Source organism: Tursiops truncatus, chromosome 7 (assembly GCF_011762595.2).
Source record: "Tursiops truncatus isolate mTurTru1 chromosome 7, mTurTru1.mat.Y, whole genome shotgun sequence".
NCBI classification, from domain to species: Eukaryota; Metazoa; Chordata; class Mammalia; order Artiodactyla; family Delphinidae; genus Tursiops; species Tursiops truncatus.
Genome location: NC_047040.1, coordinates 23,536,148 through 23,550,558, shown reverse-complemented (window position 1 = coordinate 23,550,558; position 14,411 = coordinate 23,536,148). Strand labels below are relative to the sequence as shown.

Here is a 14,411-nt window from a genome sequence, read left to right as displayed (position 1 = left end):
TATCCTTAGCCAGTATCTCACTGCAGTGGTAATGTTTACTGATAACTTTGTTTAATTAAAACAGAACTTTTGTTATTTTTAAAAGTTATTTTGTTATTTACTGCTTTTAACAGTTATTTTTCCTCTAAGATGTTACTTCTCTGGAATATTTATAGTATTAAGTAAGAAAATATTAGTAAAATCCTTAATAATCATTATGTTCTCAAGTAGTGTATTTCTTATTATCATTGGAAAACTGGATTTGCTCATGGGTGCTTAATTGCATCCTACATATATTCAAATAAAAAGGATAGACAGTTTGAATGTAGAATGTAGAGGCATGTTACTAAACCTGGAGTGCTGAATTCTACATGCACAAAAGTCGTAGATTATTTGGAGAGAAAAAAATTATATTTTGTTCTGTGTCTTCTAGACTAGGCAGATGTTACTGTGTATATGAATCCAAGATATGGATCTTGAAATGAAGATTCTAATTCAGTAAGTGCGGGTTTCAGGGGTTGAGATCCTGCATCATTAACAGGCTCCCAGGTGCTGCTGGTGTGGCTGATCTAAGGACTATAATTGGAGTAGCAAGGCTGTAGACAAATATCTTAACCTCTAGCCTTTATGTTTTCAGATAGAGGTATAATATATAGACCCCATATCTTTGGTAGAAGTTGGAAAAACTTACACCACCATCCACTATGAGAACCTTATATGTTGAAAGAAAATTATTTTCCAGGTTCTGAGGCAGAAGATGGGCAACAGCCGTCTTAGGCAGGAGTGGCCAATAAATTTCCACATTTGCCAATTCTATTGAATTGGTAGTGGTTCCGTGGCATGTGGTATTAAGACTTGGTAGGAAAGACTGAAGGAAGCAAACAGCAATGGGAATTGTGACAGCAAGTGTGCCAGTTATTTGCCACCTTTGGTCTATTTTCAGTTAACTTTATTTAAACTGGCTTTCCTAAGAAAGGGAACATGACTATAATGTTTGGTATTTACAATACATTTATTTCCATTTAGTGAGTAAAATGTTGATCATGGAGGATACAGGCTAGACTTTAGATTGCCTTTGTATACATTGATTCTGCAGTGATATCAAAGATTACAAAGCAATTTCTGTCTATATCAACTTTGGGAAATCATGTAAAATATAATTAGCTTTATGTTTCACTCCAGTTCTTTATAAAGCTGGTGCTACTGGCAGTGATCACTACCTACAGTTGCAGTAGTGGAGGAGACCAGTGTGTGAGGAACTTTGTATGCTGCTCTCATCTGAAAATTGTTCATTTCTTTCTGGCTGTGGTCCATTTGCACAACCTTGTTTGTGACCCCATCATACCAACTGTCACATCAAACTCTGCTCCATTAGGCCAGCTGAAATGCTTCTCTGAAGCTTCTTGCAGTTGTATCTTCTGTAGTACTCGGTGGATTTAGGGCTTCATGGCAGTTTCAGTGTGGGTGTATATTGGCCTGTTTTCTGACAAGATCTGCAAGGTCAGGATCTGGTGCAGATTCTGTTCGTGTAGAAACTACTAGTTCACTGAAGTACCAGGGAACTAATTCATAGTATGCAAACTCACAAGTACTACTAAATTCCTTCCAGAGCAAGTGGAGATATGGAGAATGACCCTTAGTCTGAGACCAGGCCATGACTACAGGATATAGTACCTGGCTTGGAAGGGGGTGGTGCTGTGGACTGTGGGTGCAGGCCAGGGAGGAAAGAGGGCCACAGATAGTACCCTGGGCAAGATCAGACTAGAAAACCAGGCACAAAATTAAGTGTCAAGTCAAGCTCAAGCTCTAGAAATGCAGGACCAGATCTGAGTGGAATAGTCAGAGTAGAAAAAAATGAATTTTGGAACTGGAGTTCAATGATGTTTTTTGAAGGAAAACTAGGCAGGTAATGGGAAGGGAGTTTTGTAGGGGCTCAGAGTCAGCTTGGCAAGAAGAAACTGATATTAAGCCAGCATACCAGTTTATTATTCTGCAGTGGAAAAATAACTTTGTATGAAAATTGTGACCAGCTTAATTGTATGGACATTTCCTGGAGAATAGGATCACCTAAGAGATTAGATTACAGATGAGAAAGTTGCCCAGTAAAAGTAGAATCAAAATTAAAGGTTTTATTTTTCAGGCAGTTCTTGACAAACTGTGCATTTCTACCCTACCAATATTGCTTCTAAAGCAGTGCTTTCCAACCTTTTTCACACACGATGCTCCATCAGATCCTGCTTCACTCTCTCTTTCTGGCTGTCCCAAGGGCCAAGGGGATCAATATCTGTACAGTCCAAAGTTTTCTCTTTATGAAAACCTAAGAGCGTGATTTCTCTCAGGCGTCAGAATCAGAGATTGCTGTACATCTGCTGAGAAACTCATCTGTTTTCATTGGATGGATACTGAATTGGTATCTGATTACATTTCCCTTTTTACCCTGACTGCTGGGAAGCTTAGAGTCAAACCTGTGGCATATAACAAAGTTCATGAGACCTTATGGCCTGTACTGTACCTTACTTCTACTGTTTCCCTTTCTCTGCTGATTTCCATATTCATTTATTTTTATCTCCCTGTAGCTGTATGCATGTCTGTAAACTGCCACAGAATTGTTTTGGGATTTGTTTGTGCATTTGTCCATGTGTTGCGAGCCGGCTAGCCAGCTAGACAGATACATGCGAAAGTACATTTCCTTCTTTAGTAATGCTGCAACATCACATTTCAGCTAAGTTGCTTCTGAGAAGGAAGATTTTCTGTTCACATCATATTGTGGGTACTAACAGTATCAATTAAGGAGGATCCTGGTTCCTGTTTTGGGTATTTGTACTCTTCCTGATCTTTTGTTTGGTTAATCTCTTGCCCTTGGTTTATTGAATCCTTGGGTGATAGCCCTGTAGCTCTTTTATATTTCTCCTTCCTTTAGGGTCTTCAGACTGAGCTGTTTAAAGGATTTGATTTATCTGTTTGTAATATGACACTTGAGAGTTTGGAAAACAAATAGGTGAGAATTCATTACTGAGGATATTGGTAAAAATTGCACATTGCTATTGTGTCACTGTAGAAACAGCACAGTGTAGTTGAAAATTCATGGTATTTATATTTAAGAAACTTGTCTTTGTCACTCATATCTTTGATTTTGGCCAAATCTATTCATCTTCCTGACTTAGTTTCCTTTATTTTTTTTCAATTTAGAGATTACTGTATCTGTGCCATTCAATCTCACAGGGTTTTAAGAGTACCTATGGTTATGATCCATGTGACAATACTTTTTAAACTTTATAAAATGGTAGTTATTTTTCTCTTACTCTTTTTTGATTATGGGAAACAATATATTATTAGTGATTATAATCCGTTCCCTAGAATATTTTTTTTTGGTGGCAGTATACAAGTGTTGTTTTATATTTTCAAAGCTTTGAGGACAAATCACTTTTTACTCTATAGAGCCATGTTCAAGAAGCTTTGCTTTGATGTTTCTTCCTCACAGTGAATAAGCAGTTGGCTTATTTACAATTATAAACTCTATCCAGATCATTTTAGAATGTTAACTTCTTTGTGAAATTTATTATGGTATAAGCAGTGATGAAGGATAGCATTACTTTTCTGGAGACTCACAGGCAAGTGACTGCCTACAAAGTCAGCTTCTAATAGTTGTTTCTCAGAAGGGGACATATTTTTCCATAAAAAAGAGGCTGAACTTCCTGTAGCTGAACCTAAGGAAATTTTATATCATTAAGTGAACATGTGTCAGAAAAATATAAATCTAGAAAAGGAGGAAGATTCAGAATGTCTTTTATGTATCCATTCATCTTAACACTAGATCATGGGAGACTTAGGAGACTTCTCCACAGGTACTCATCTCTTTCCAGAATAGGGAAAATAACAACAAACACTTGTATAGTATTTATTATAAGCCAGGCACCATTCTAAATGATTTACATATGTTAATTTGTGTTAACAAGAGAGGTAGTATAGTATAGTGAAACCTAAGCTTCTGGGGCTGATTCCCAACTCTGTTAGGTCCTGATTGTGTAACTGCATTTGAGTCCTGATCTGTAAAACAGAGATAATAATAGTTCAGCCTCATTGGTAGGATGAGGATGAAATGAGTTAATACATGTAAAACCCTTAGGACAGTGCCTGGCTCCTGTTAAATACTATGTGTGTGTTATCAGTTCTTATGACAAACAACAGAAGTTGTTATACACACCGTCAGGTTACTCTTGCAGGATGGGATGACAGAGAAATTTCTTATAACCCGCAGCAAAATGAAAACTAGGCTAATCTAATCTTTGATTTTCATAACCATTGCTGTGCACTGAAGTGTTTAATTTTATACCTTTTAAACTTGGCCTAATAAAGTCTGTGCATTTGAAAAAAAATGTAAACCTACTGACCAATCAACAAAATAGCATTACTGGAGTGTATTTGGATTTCTTTTAAAATTAAATGTTGTCTTGAAGTTTTCATTTGTAATTAGACTAACTTGTAATTTTTGAAGGTCTTAGAGCAATGCTGTTAGAAGTTTTTATTAGAATCATTTCCACTGATATTTTAATGCTGATATATCTTGATAATTTATGAACTGCTGAGTTATGATTATTAAGTAGTTTATATTTGCTTAAACATTAGGCTGTCTTTTCTGAGAAGATAATTTTAAAATTGAGATATGTAAGAAAGAGAGTGGAGGTGTAAGTATCTTTTATTGATAAAAACATTGAAATCTATATTTTACTTATATTTAAATCTTAGTGTGCTTTGTTTTTTTCATTCACAATACTTTAAACCAAATAAAGAAGTCACACTGCATTGTGAATGACTAAGAAACTCCGGAAAATTCACTGTGGTTTGAGATGTGTTTGAAAATTTACTGTCATAGTTTTCCTGTCCATCATTTTTCTTATCTCTTTCTAATTTATGTTATGATACCATGTACATTTTTGTAAGCCTTCTTAGAATCAAATTGGAAATCATTAGATAGTAAATAGATTAAAAATATAGTTTTTCATGAGTTTGGGTTGTTTGAATAATAATTTAAAATAACAATTAAGATATTTTGTCTTAAAACATCTATAAATGTAGGCTGTATGAGGAAGAGAAATTTTAAAAAATAGCTTAATTTACATGTATTTACTAACTTGGTGAGATACTTGGATATAATACTGTATTTTAAGGTTATCTCAATTTTTAAATATAATAATTTTATTCCATTATTTTGAGATTCAAACTTAACAGTACATTTAGAGGTCACCATAACTGAAACATCTGAAGATGATTATGAATATGAAGAGGTAATTTGTTCATTTTACCTATTCTATACATTCATTACAGTTATTCCTGTGAAATATTCATTTTATTTTTTCTTAAAAATTTTTTTTCTTAAGTGATGCTACTTTTTCAACTGAATTTAGCTAATCAGCTGGTTAAGAGTGAGGTTTGAAAATTCAATTTAAAAATTTAGATTGGTTAACACATCTGGCTCTTTTGATTTTCTTGTTAATTGTCCTTCAGAGTCAGCTTCTCATCACCTGCCTTGTGGATCCACACTATAGTCTGTCGTCTCTGTCCAGCAGGTGTTCCCAATCATCCAGTCTAGGTTTCCCAGATTCCTACTACCTAGCTGGAGCTCAGATCCTATGGTTCCCTTCAACTTAGCAATACTTTAGTCTAATATAGTTACTGTCTCAAACCTGTCCTTTAATTCATTGTTCCAAGGGAACCTATCATTACATCTGAGACTTGGAAGGCAGAGTCACTCCAAGATGACAGAAGCTGTGAATGAAACTGTGGAAGCAAGCCTGGCATTTGTGGCCTGGGCAAACAGGAGACAGGACAAACACAGAAGATAGGCTTTGTATTACTACTGGTAAAATGGAGATAATATTAATACATACCACATGAAATGACTTAATAAATGTAACAGGCTTAAAGCTGTGATCAGCACATAAGAAGCATGCAATAAGTGTTCACTCTCATTAATGTCATAACTAGAGTCAGTTGCATTCTTCCGAGAGGTTAACATTCAGGCAGTGAGTTTTGTTTTGCTTTTTAATATTAGACATAATTTATTAGATATTTGCAGTTGCTAGTAGTTATGAAAAGTAATGGTGGAGAAAATCTGGGATGCGGAGAGAATGGTGGCATTTAGATGGCCTAACATTCTTTTTTTTCAGCAGAGTTGTTAGACTACATTTGTCAGTATAGGTAAAAGCAGTTGCCCGTAAGCTAACCTCAAGTTCATCAGTAGTAACACTGAGTGATGTTTATAAGGAAGTCAGAGGGCTGCCTACTTGTTACTTTATTTTTCATGGATCTTCAGAATGACATCGTGTCTTACATAAAGTGTATTTCTTTGATCCTTTGTTTTGTGAGGCAAATTTATTTCTAAAATGAAATAAGGTATTTTTATATTCCTGCTAACTCTTCCTATCATTCTCTTTCTCTGTTATTTAGATACCAGATGACAATTATAGCATTCCAGAGGGTGAAGAAGACCTGGCAAAAGCAGTTCAGATAGTCCAAGAACAGGCTACAGATACTCAAATTTTGGTGAGAATTTTGAACACAACCATAGCCTATAGTTTAACAGTGATACTTTCTACACGAAGTTTTGAAAGTCATTTAAACTATAAATACTTCACTTACTAGATGCAACTCTATCACCTGACATCTTTTTCACTTCTATTAGTTTATCATCTAACCTTCACTTTTAGTAAGTAGTCATATTTACTTTGCCTTGGATCATCATTTTCCACATGATGTTCACTTTTGCATGACTTTGCAACAAATGACACTTTCTCTCAGAACTCTTTTTAATCTCAATAGAGTTTAAACAAGGATTTTCAGCACTTGTACAGAACTTGGTATTGTATACATATTCTACAGTCTGTTTTGTAAGCATCTGTATTTTTTGTTTTTCATGGAAGTATTTAGATCACAGGAAATGCCTAATATATTATGCTTTTTTTCTTGTGAGGCTGATGAACTAATTTCACTAGAAAATATGGTGGGGATGCTTTCTGATTATAATACCACCAATTAACAGTACATGGAATGATGGCATTCCTGTAAAATTGCAAGCTCAATTAAAAATTGACAATAATGATGATAGCAAAAATATTTTTAAAGTGCTACCAATACTAATTAACACTGAAGTCATACCAATACAAATTAAGAAGGCTGCTTTTCTTCAAAAATGAAACCTTTACTGTGAAATATGAAGGAAATTATTATACCCTTATTTAGGTGCAGATTTGGCTTCCTCAGTGCAAAATAGTATGTGATAGACTTCACTCCATATTCTGCCCTTTGTCAATCTTTCCATATTTTGCAGATTTCCTTGGTTCAGAAATCTAGTTACTCCTTTCCAAAATATCTGTCCATTCAAAATTGAAAAATGCTGAAGAGGAGGATTTTTTGAATCCAGAATTGATTATATTCTAAGTGGAGGGCTTTAGCTCATAGTAAACTCTATTCTCTAATATATCCTATGGATATAGTTCCTTCTAGGTAGACGTAAAGTGAAGTCTACTATGCAGACTTTATTAGTCTGTTGGATATCTCAATGCAGTAATTTATAAGAAAGTTTTAAAACATAGCATTTTGAACGATGAGCAGTGAATAAACATATCAGTTGCACTCTATGTATTACTTATCATCTTCCTTCTTGCTTTACATCATTAAGTAAAGAAGGATTAAAAAAATACTTTATGTACCACTCATTTATATTGGTACTTGGTAACATAGATATGCCTAACACAGTGCTTGGCACATAGTAGGCACTAAATGAATAGCAGTTAAATAAATGAATAGATAAATGAATCATTGAATGAAAAAATTATGACCAAACTGTAATTGCATCTTTGTATGTGGTATCATGCTAGAAGGTGCTTGTAAATCCAAAGATAAATCCAAGAAGGGCAATTGGTGAATAAATTCAACGTAGTAGCTGTCGTATCTTCTGAACTAAATATCAGTAATTCTTCTGTCATCAGTTTCTCAGAAGCTTTCTTTTATCATAAGCTTGCAAGAGGTAACTTTCTAGATTTATGACATATTTATAGCTTGTTGACTCTCATTTAAGGTTTTATCTGTTTTTTGAGTTCTTTGGAGGAACTGTGCTATGCAGAAAACTCACAAATTTTCCCTTAAGCTTTTAAAATTAAATATGAATTCATTTTATGATAAGCATTTCAGTTATGTATTTCTAATTTGGTTTTTGTTTCTATAGTATTTTATCTTCAAAAACTAGCTTTGAGTTGTGCCATGGGCTTTCTGTTTTAAGAATATTTATTGCTTATGAAACCCACTTCCTTTTGTTATGATTTTATTACATCTGTTTATGAGCAAGATATATTTTCTTCTATGTTAGAGGATAGTAGTAGTCTCAATTGAACAGGGACTTTTAGAAAATTCATTAAAGACTGCAAGTAAAAAAGGTCATCATTACATTAGGAATGTTGAATATAGTTGAAATTATTGAAAAGTTGAAAGTTGGAAATAATGTAAGTAGTTTTATTGGTTAAAAAATTAACAAGGATTATTTATATAAGAGTTGACATTTAAATGAATTTTTATAATTTTCTTTAAACCTTGATAATATATATGAAAAATCTGAGAATTGATGCATGTTTTATTTCATAAATTTTAAACTTTTTATCCTATAAAAATGTTTCCTTGATAGGTGCAATGTTTCAGAAATCTGAAATAAAATATAGTTTTATCATATTTAAAGTAATTAATGAAAAAAATTAATGTAGGAAATGTTATTAATCTGTGACAAATGTGTGGTTTGGTTGTACTGTCCATTGTTTCTTGAAACTGAAGTCTTTTTTCTAAGTATAAATGTAAGTAGAAATAGGAATACAGGCACACACACACGTACACACACATATTCCTTAGAAATACTTGTATGTAATTTTATGAAAGAAAGTCTACTTATATTCAAGCTGGGTTTTCCCCTTTACACTGTGAGCATATTATTGCCATTTTGGGGGGTAATTCTTTAGCTGTTTTGGTTCGTGATTTTTTTGTTTTGCTAATTTTGGAGGTAAAATCTTAAAGGTCCATGTATTGCCATAATAATATAATATTTATAAACTTATAAGTTTGATCTTTAAAGATAACAGTAGCGGAGTACCTAAATCATAACACTGTTACATTTCCTGACATCTTCTATCCATCTCCTCCTCTAAGAATATAAGGCATTTCTTTGAAATAGTCATGTGTTTCTGAAGAAGATGAATTGATAACTGAACAAAACTACTATACTGTTTAACGTATTAATCAGTAGTTCTCAAAGAATTTTACTCTAAGATATTTTCCTACATATTTATTAAGAATTACTATCAAATATTTTCATATTAAAGTTATGTTCTTATAAGAAAAACGTAGCTCAGGATTAGTTATTCCTTTCATTTATTTATTTATTTTTAACATCTTTATTGGAGTATAATTGCATTGCAGTGGTGTGTTAGTTTCTGCTTTATAACAAAGTGAATCAGCTATACATATACATATATCCCCATGTCTCCTCCCACTTGTGTCTCCCTCCCATCCTCCCTATCCCACCCCTCTAGGTGGTCACAAAGCACCGAGCTGATCTCCCTGTGCTATGTGGCTGCTTCTCACTAGCTAACTATTTTACATTTGGTACTATATATAAGTCCATGCCACTCTCTCACTTTGTCCCTGCTTACCCTTCCCCCCCCATGTCCTCAAGTCTATTCTCTACATCTCTGTCTTTATTCCTGTCCTGCCCCTATGTTCTTCAGAACTTTTTTTTTTTTAGATTGCATATATATTTGTTAGCATATGTTATTTGTTTTTCTCTTTCTGACTTACTTCACCCTGTATGACGGACTCTAGGTCCATCCACCTCACTACAAATAACTCAGTTTCGTTTCTTTTTATGGCTGAGTAATATTCCATTGTATATATGTGCCACATCTTTATCCGTTCATCTGTCAGTGGACACTTAGGTTGCTTCCATGTCCTGGCTATTGCAAATAGAGCTGCAATGAACATTGTGGTACATGACTCTTTTTGAATTATGGTTTTCTCAGGGTATATGCCCAGTAGTGGGATAGCTGGGTCGTATGGTAGTTCTATTTTTAGTTTTTTAAGGAACCTTCATACTGTTCTCCATAGTGGCTGTATTAATTTACATTCCCACCAACAGTGCAAGAGGGTTCCCTTTTCTCCACACCCTCTCCAGCATTTATTGTTTCTAGATTTTTTGATGATGGCCATTCTGACTGGTGTGAGGTGATACCTCATTGTACTTTTGATTTGCATTTCTCTAAAGATAAGTGATATTGAGTATTCTTTCATGTGTTTGTTGGCAATCTGTATATCTTCTTTGGAGAAATGTCTGTTTAGGCCTTCTGCCCATTTTTGGATTGGGTTGTTTGTTTCTTTGATATTGAGCTGCTTGTAGTATTGGAGATTAATCCTTTGTCAGTTGCTTCATTTGCAAATATTTTCTCCCATTCTGAGGGTTGTCTTTTTGTCTTGTTTATGGTTTCCTTTGCTATGCAAAAGCTTTTAAGTTTCATTAGGTCCCATTAGTTTATTTTTTGTTTTTATTTCCATTTCCCTAGGAAGTGAGTCAAAAAGGATCTTGCTGTCATTTATGTCAGAGTGTTCTGCCTATGTTTTCCTCTAAGAGTTTTATAGTGTCTGGCATTACATTTAGGTCTTTAATCCATTTGGAGTTTATTTTTGTGTATGGTGTTGGGGAGTGTTCTAACGTCATTCTTTTACATGTAGCTGTCCAGTTTTCCCAGCACCACTTATTGAAGAGGCTGTCTTTTCTTCATTGTATATTCTTGCCTCCTTTATCAAAAATAAGGTGACCATGTGTGCATAGGTTTATCTCTGGGCTTTCTATCCTGTTCCATTGATCTATATTTCTGTTTTTGTGCCAGTACCATACTGTCTTGATTAGTGTAGCTTTGTAGTACAGCCTGAATTCAGGGAGCCTGATTCCTCCAACTCCGTTTTTCTCTCTCAAGATTGTTTTGGCTTTTCAGTATCTTTTGTGTTTCCATGCAAATTGTGAAATTTTTTGCTCTAGTTCTGTGATAAATGCCATTGATAGTTTGATAGTGATTGCACTGAACCTGTAGATTGCTTTGGGTACTGTAGTCATTTTCACAGTGTTGATTCTTCCAGTCCAAGAACATGGTATATCTCTCCATCTCTTTGTATCATCTTTAATTTCTTTCATCAGTGTTTTATAGTTTTCTGCATACAGGTCTTTTGTCTCCTTAGGTAGGTTTACTCTTAGGTATTTTATTCTTTTTGTTGCAGTGGTAAATGGGAGTGTTTCCTTAATTTCTCTTTCAGATTTTTCATCATTAGTGTATAGGAATGCAAGAGATTTCTGTGCATTAATTTTGTATCCTGCAACTTTACCAAATCCATTGATTAGCTCTAGTAGTTTTCTGGTAGAGTCTTTAGGATTCTCTATGTATCGTATCATGTCATCTGCATGTCTCTATATATACTATCATATATAGTATCATGTCTCTATGTATATAGTATTACGTATAGTGACAGTTTTACTCCTTCTTTTCAGATTTGGATTCCTTTTATTTCTTTTTCTTCTATGATTGCTGTGGCTAAAACCTCCCAAACTATGCTGACTAATCGTAGTGAGAGTGGGCAACCTTGTCTTGTTCCTGATGTTAGTGGAAATGGTTTCAGTTTTTCACCATTGAGAACGATGTTGGCTGTGGGTTTGTCATATATGGCCTTTATTATGTTGAGGTGAGTTCCCTCTATGCCTACTTTCTGGGTTTTTTTTTTTATCATAAATGGGTGTTGAATTTTGTCATAAGCTTTTTCTGCATCTGTTGAGATGATCATATGGTTTTTATCCTTCAGTTTGCTAATATGGTGTATCACATTGATTGATTTGCATATATTGAAGAATCCTTGCATTCCTGGGATAAACCCCACTTGATCATGGTTTATGATCCTTTTAATGTGCTGTTGGATTCTGTTTGCTAGTATTTTGTTGAGGATTTTTGCATCTATGTTCATCAGTGAAATTGGCCTGTAGTTTTCTTTCTTTGTGACATCTTTGGTTTTGGTATCTGGTTTTGATGGTGGCCTTTTAGAATGTGTTGGGGAGTGTTCCTCTCTCTGCTGTATTTTGGAAGAGTTTGAAAAGGATAGGTGTTAGCTCTTCTCTAAATGTTTGGTAGAATTTAGTTGTGAAGCCATATGGTCCTGGGCTTTGGTTTGTTGGCAGATTTTTAATCACAGTCTCAATTTCAGTGCTTGTGATAGGTGTGTTTATATTTTCTATTTCATCCTGGTTCAGTTTCGGGAGGTTGTGCTCTTCTAAGAATGTGTCCATTTCTTCCAGGTTGTCCATTTTATTGGCATAGAGTTGCTTGTAGTAATCTCTCATGATTCTTTTTACTTCTGCAGTGTTAGCTGTTATTTCTCCTTTTTCGTTTCTATTTCAGTTGATTTGAGTCTTCTCCCTTTTTTTCTTGATGAGTCTGGCTAGTGGTTTATCAATTTTGTTTATCTTCTCAAAGAACCAGCTTTTAGTTTTATTGATCTTGGCTACTGTTTCCGTCATTTCATTTTCATTTATTTCTGATCTGATCTTATGATTTCTTTCCTTCTGCTAACTTTGGGGGTTTTTTGTTCTTCTTTCTCTAATTGCTTTAGGTATAAGGTTAGCTTGTTCATTTGATATGTTTCTTGTTTCTTGAGGTAGGATTTTATTGCTATAAACTTCCCTCTTAGAACTGCTTTTGCTGCATCCCATAGGTTTTGTGTCGTCATGTTTTCATTGTCATTTGTTTCCAGGTATTTTTTGACTTCCTTTTTGATTTCTTCAGTGATCTCTTGGTTATTAAGTAGTGTATTGTTTCCCCTCCATGTGTTTGTATTTTTTACAGATTTTTTCTTGTAATTGATATCTAGTCTCATAACGTTGTTGTCAGAAAAGATACTTGATATGATTTCAATTTTCTTAAATTTACCAAGGCTTGATTTGTGATAAGTGTTGAGAACAAAATCAGAGAGGACTTAAGAATTAATTAAATGTTGAATACCAAAAAATTACTGGACCATATATCAAAACTGTCTTGATATAGTTTGAACTATTCCACTCAGTGAGTTTCTTTGAAAACTGTTTTTTTGACTCCTGAGAATCAACTCTTTAATTCAAATTAAGTCAAAGATACTAGTTTGAAGAATCTATAGGCAAGGCTCGGGGTACAAGTAGCCTGGTTCTTTAACTGAAATTAAATGTGTACATCAAGGGACTAGGAACTCAATAATGACAAACAGCTCTTTTTATTGTGATTTAATCATTGAACATATAAAAGTAATGAAAATTATTTTATGTATTTATTTCATTAGCATATATGATATGTAAGATTTAAAATGAGAATGTTGATCTATACATATATGTATATTTAATTTGTTATATACTATTGTTAGGGCAAGGTGACCTCCTTGTTGTTTTTCAAACAATCCAATCACAGTCTTGCCTGCCTTTGTACTTGCTAATGCTGTATCTGGAACGTGACTCTACCTCTTCTCTAGATTTATGTTCAGATGCCGCTTTCTCAATGAAATCTTCCTTCATCACCCTATGTACATAGCAGCCCAGCTCTACACACATATCTGCTCCCTACCTGGCTTTCCCTCGCTTCAACCCTCTGTCTGTACCCCCAGGCACTTAGTACCATCTACCATACTATATATTTTTAATTTAGTTATTCATTTTCTGTCCCCATATTCTTGACTATTAGTTATGAGGACTGAGTCTTGTCTGTTTTCATCACTGCTTTATCCCTAGTGATTAAAATAGTTCCTGGACATAATAGTCAACAAAATTCTTTAAAAAGTGAATGAATGAATGAATGAATGAATGTAAGGCCTATGTGTACAATTAATCAAAGCTTTGATATTTTCAAAATAAGTAATTACACATTTAAATTTTAGGAGCAGAAAACAGTCCTTTCTTCAAAGCATGCAGTACCTGAAGCAATAGAAGGCTTTCTCTGCAATTTCCTGATCAAAATGGGAATGACTAGAACTCTTGATTGCTTTCAGTCTGAATGGTAAACAATTAAGTAAATAGTTCTCTAGAAATACTAACATTATTTAACATGTGTACTTTTAATCATCTTAAAAGACTTTGAGTGACTCGGCTTATGTAAAATGAATGAACTGGATAGAAACTTTTTTCATCACCACCACTGAAACCACAACACACATACACACACAATCAGGATATCAATTTCAAAGAAATTTTTAATATCTTTTCTAGATATATAAATTTAGGTGATTTTCAAGAATCAATAAAATGGAATGTCTCCTGTAGTTATATAATATGAAGCTATTTGATAAAATATTTTTTAAATGTCTTTTGAATAATTATAAGGGTATAATTTCCTGTATTA

General features: G+C 34.0%; 1 protein-coding gene across 1 annotated transcript in view; it reads left to right on the top strand.

Annotated features, from left to right (window-relative positions):
- The window catches only part of SPAG16 (sperm associated antigen 16), an 869,771-nt gene that overhangs the window by 2,563 nt on the left and 852,797 nt on the right, over nucleotides 1-14,411 (top strand). The window contains exons 2-4 of the mRNA XM_033859808.2: nucleotides 5,218-5,264; nucleotides 6,427-6,522; nucleotides 13,951-14,069. Coding sequence (XP_033715699.2) covers nucleotides 5,218-5,264; nucleotides 6,427-6,522; nucleotides 13,951-14,069 — 262 coding nt within the window. The remainder of the gene's footprint in view (nucleotides 1-5,217; nucleotides 5,265-6,426; nucleotides 6,523-13,950; nucleotides 14,070-14,411) is intronic.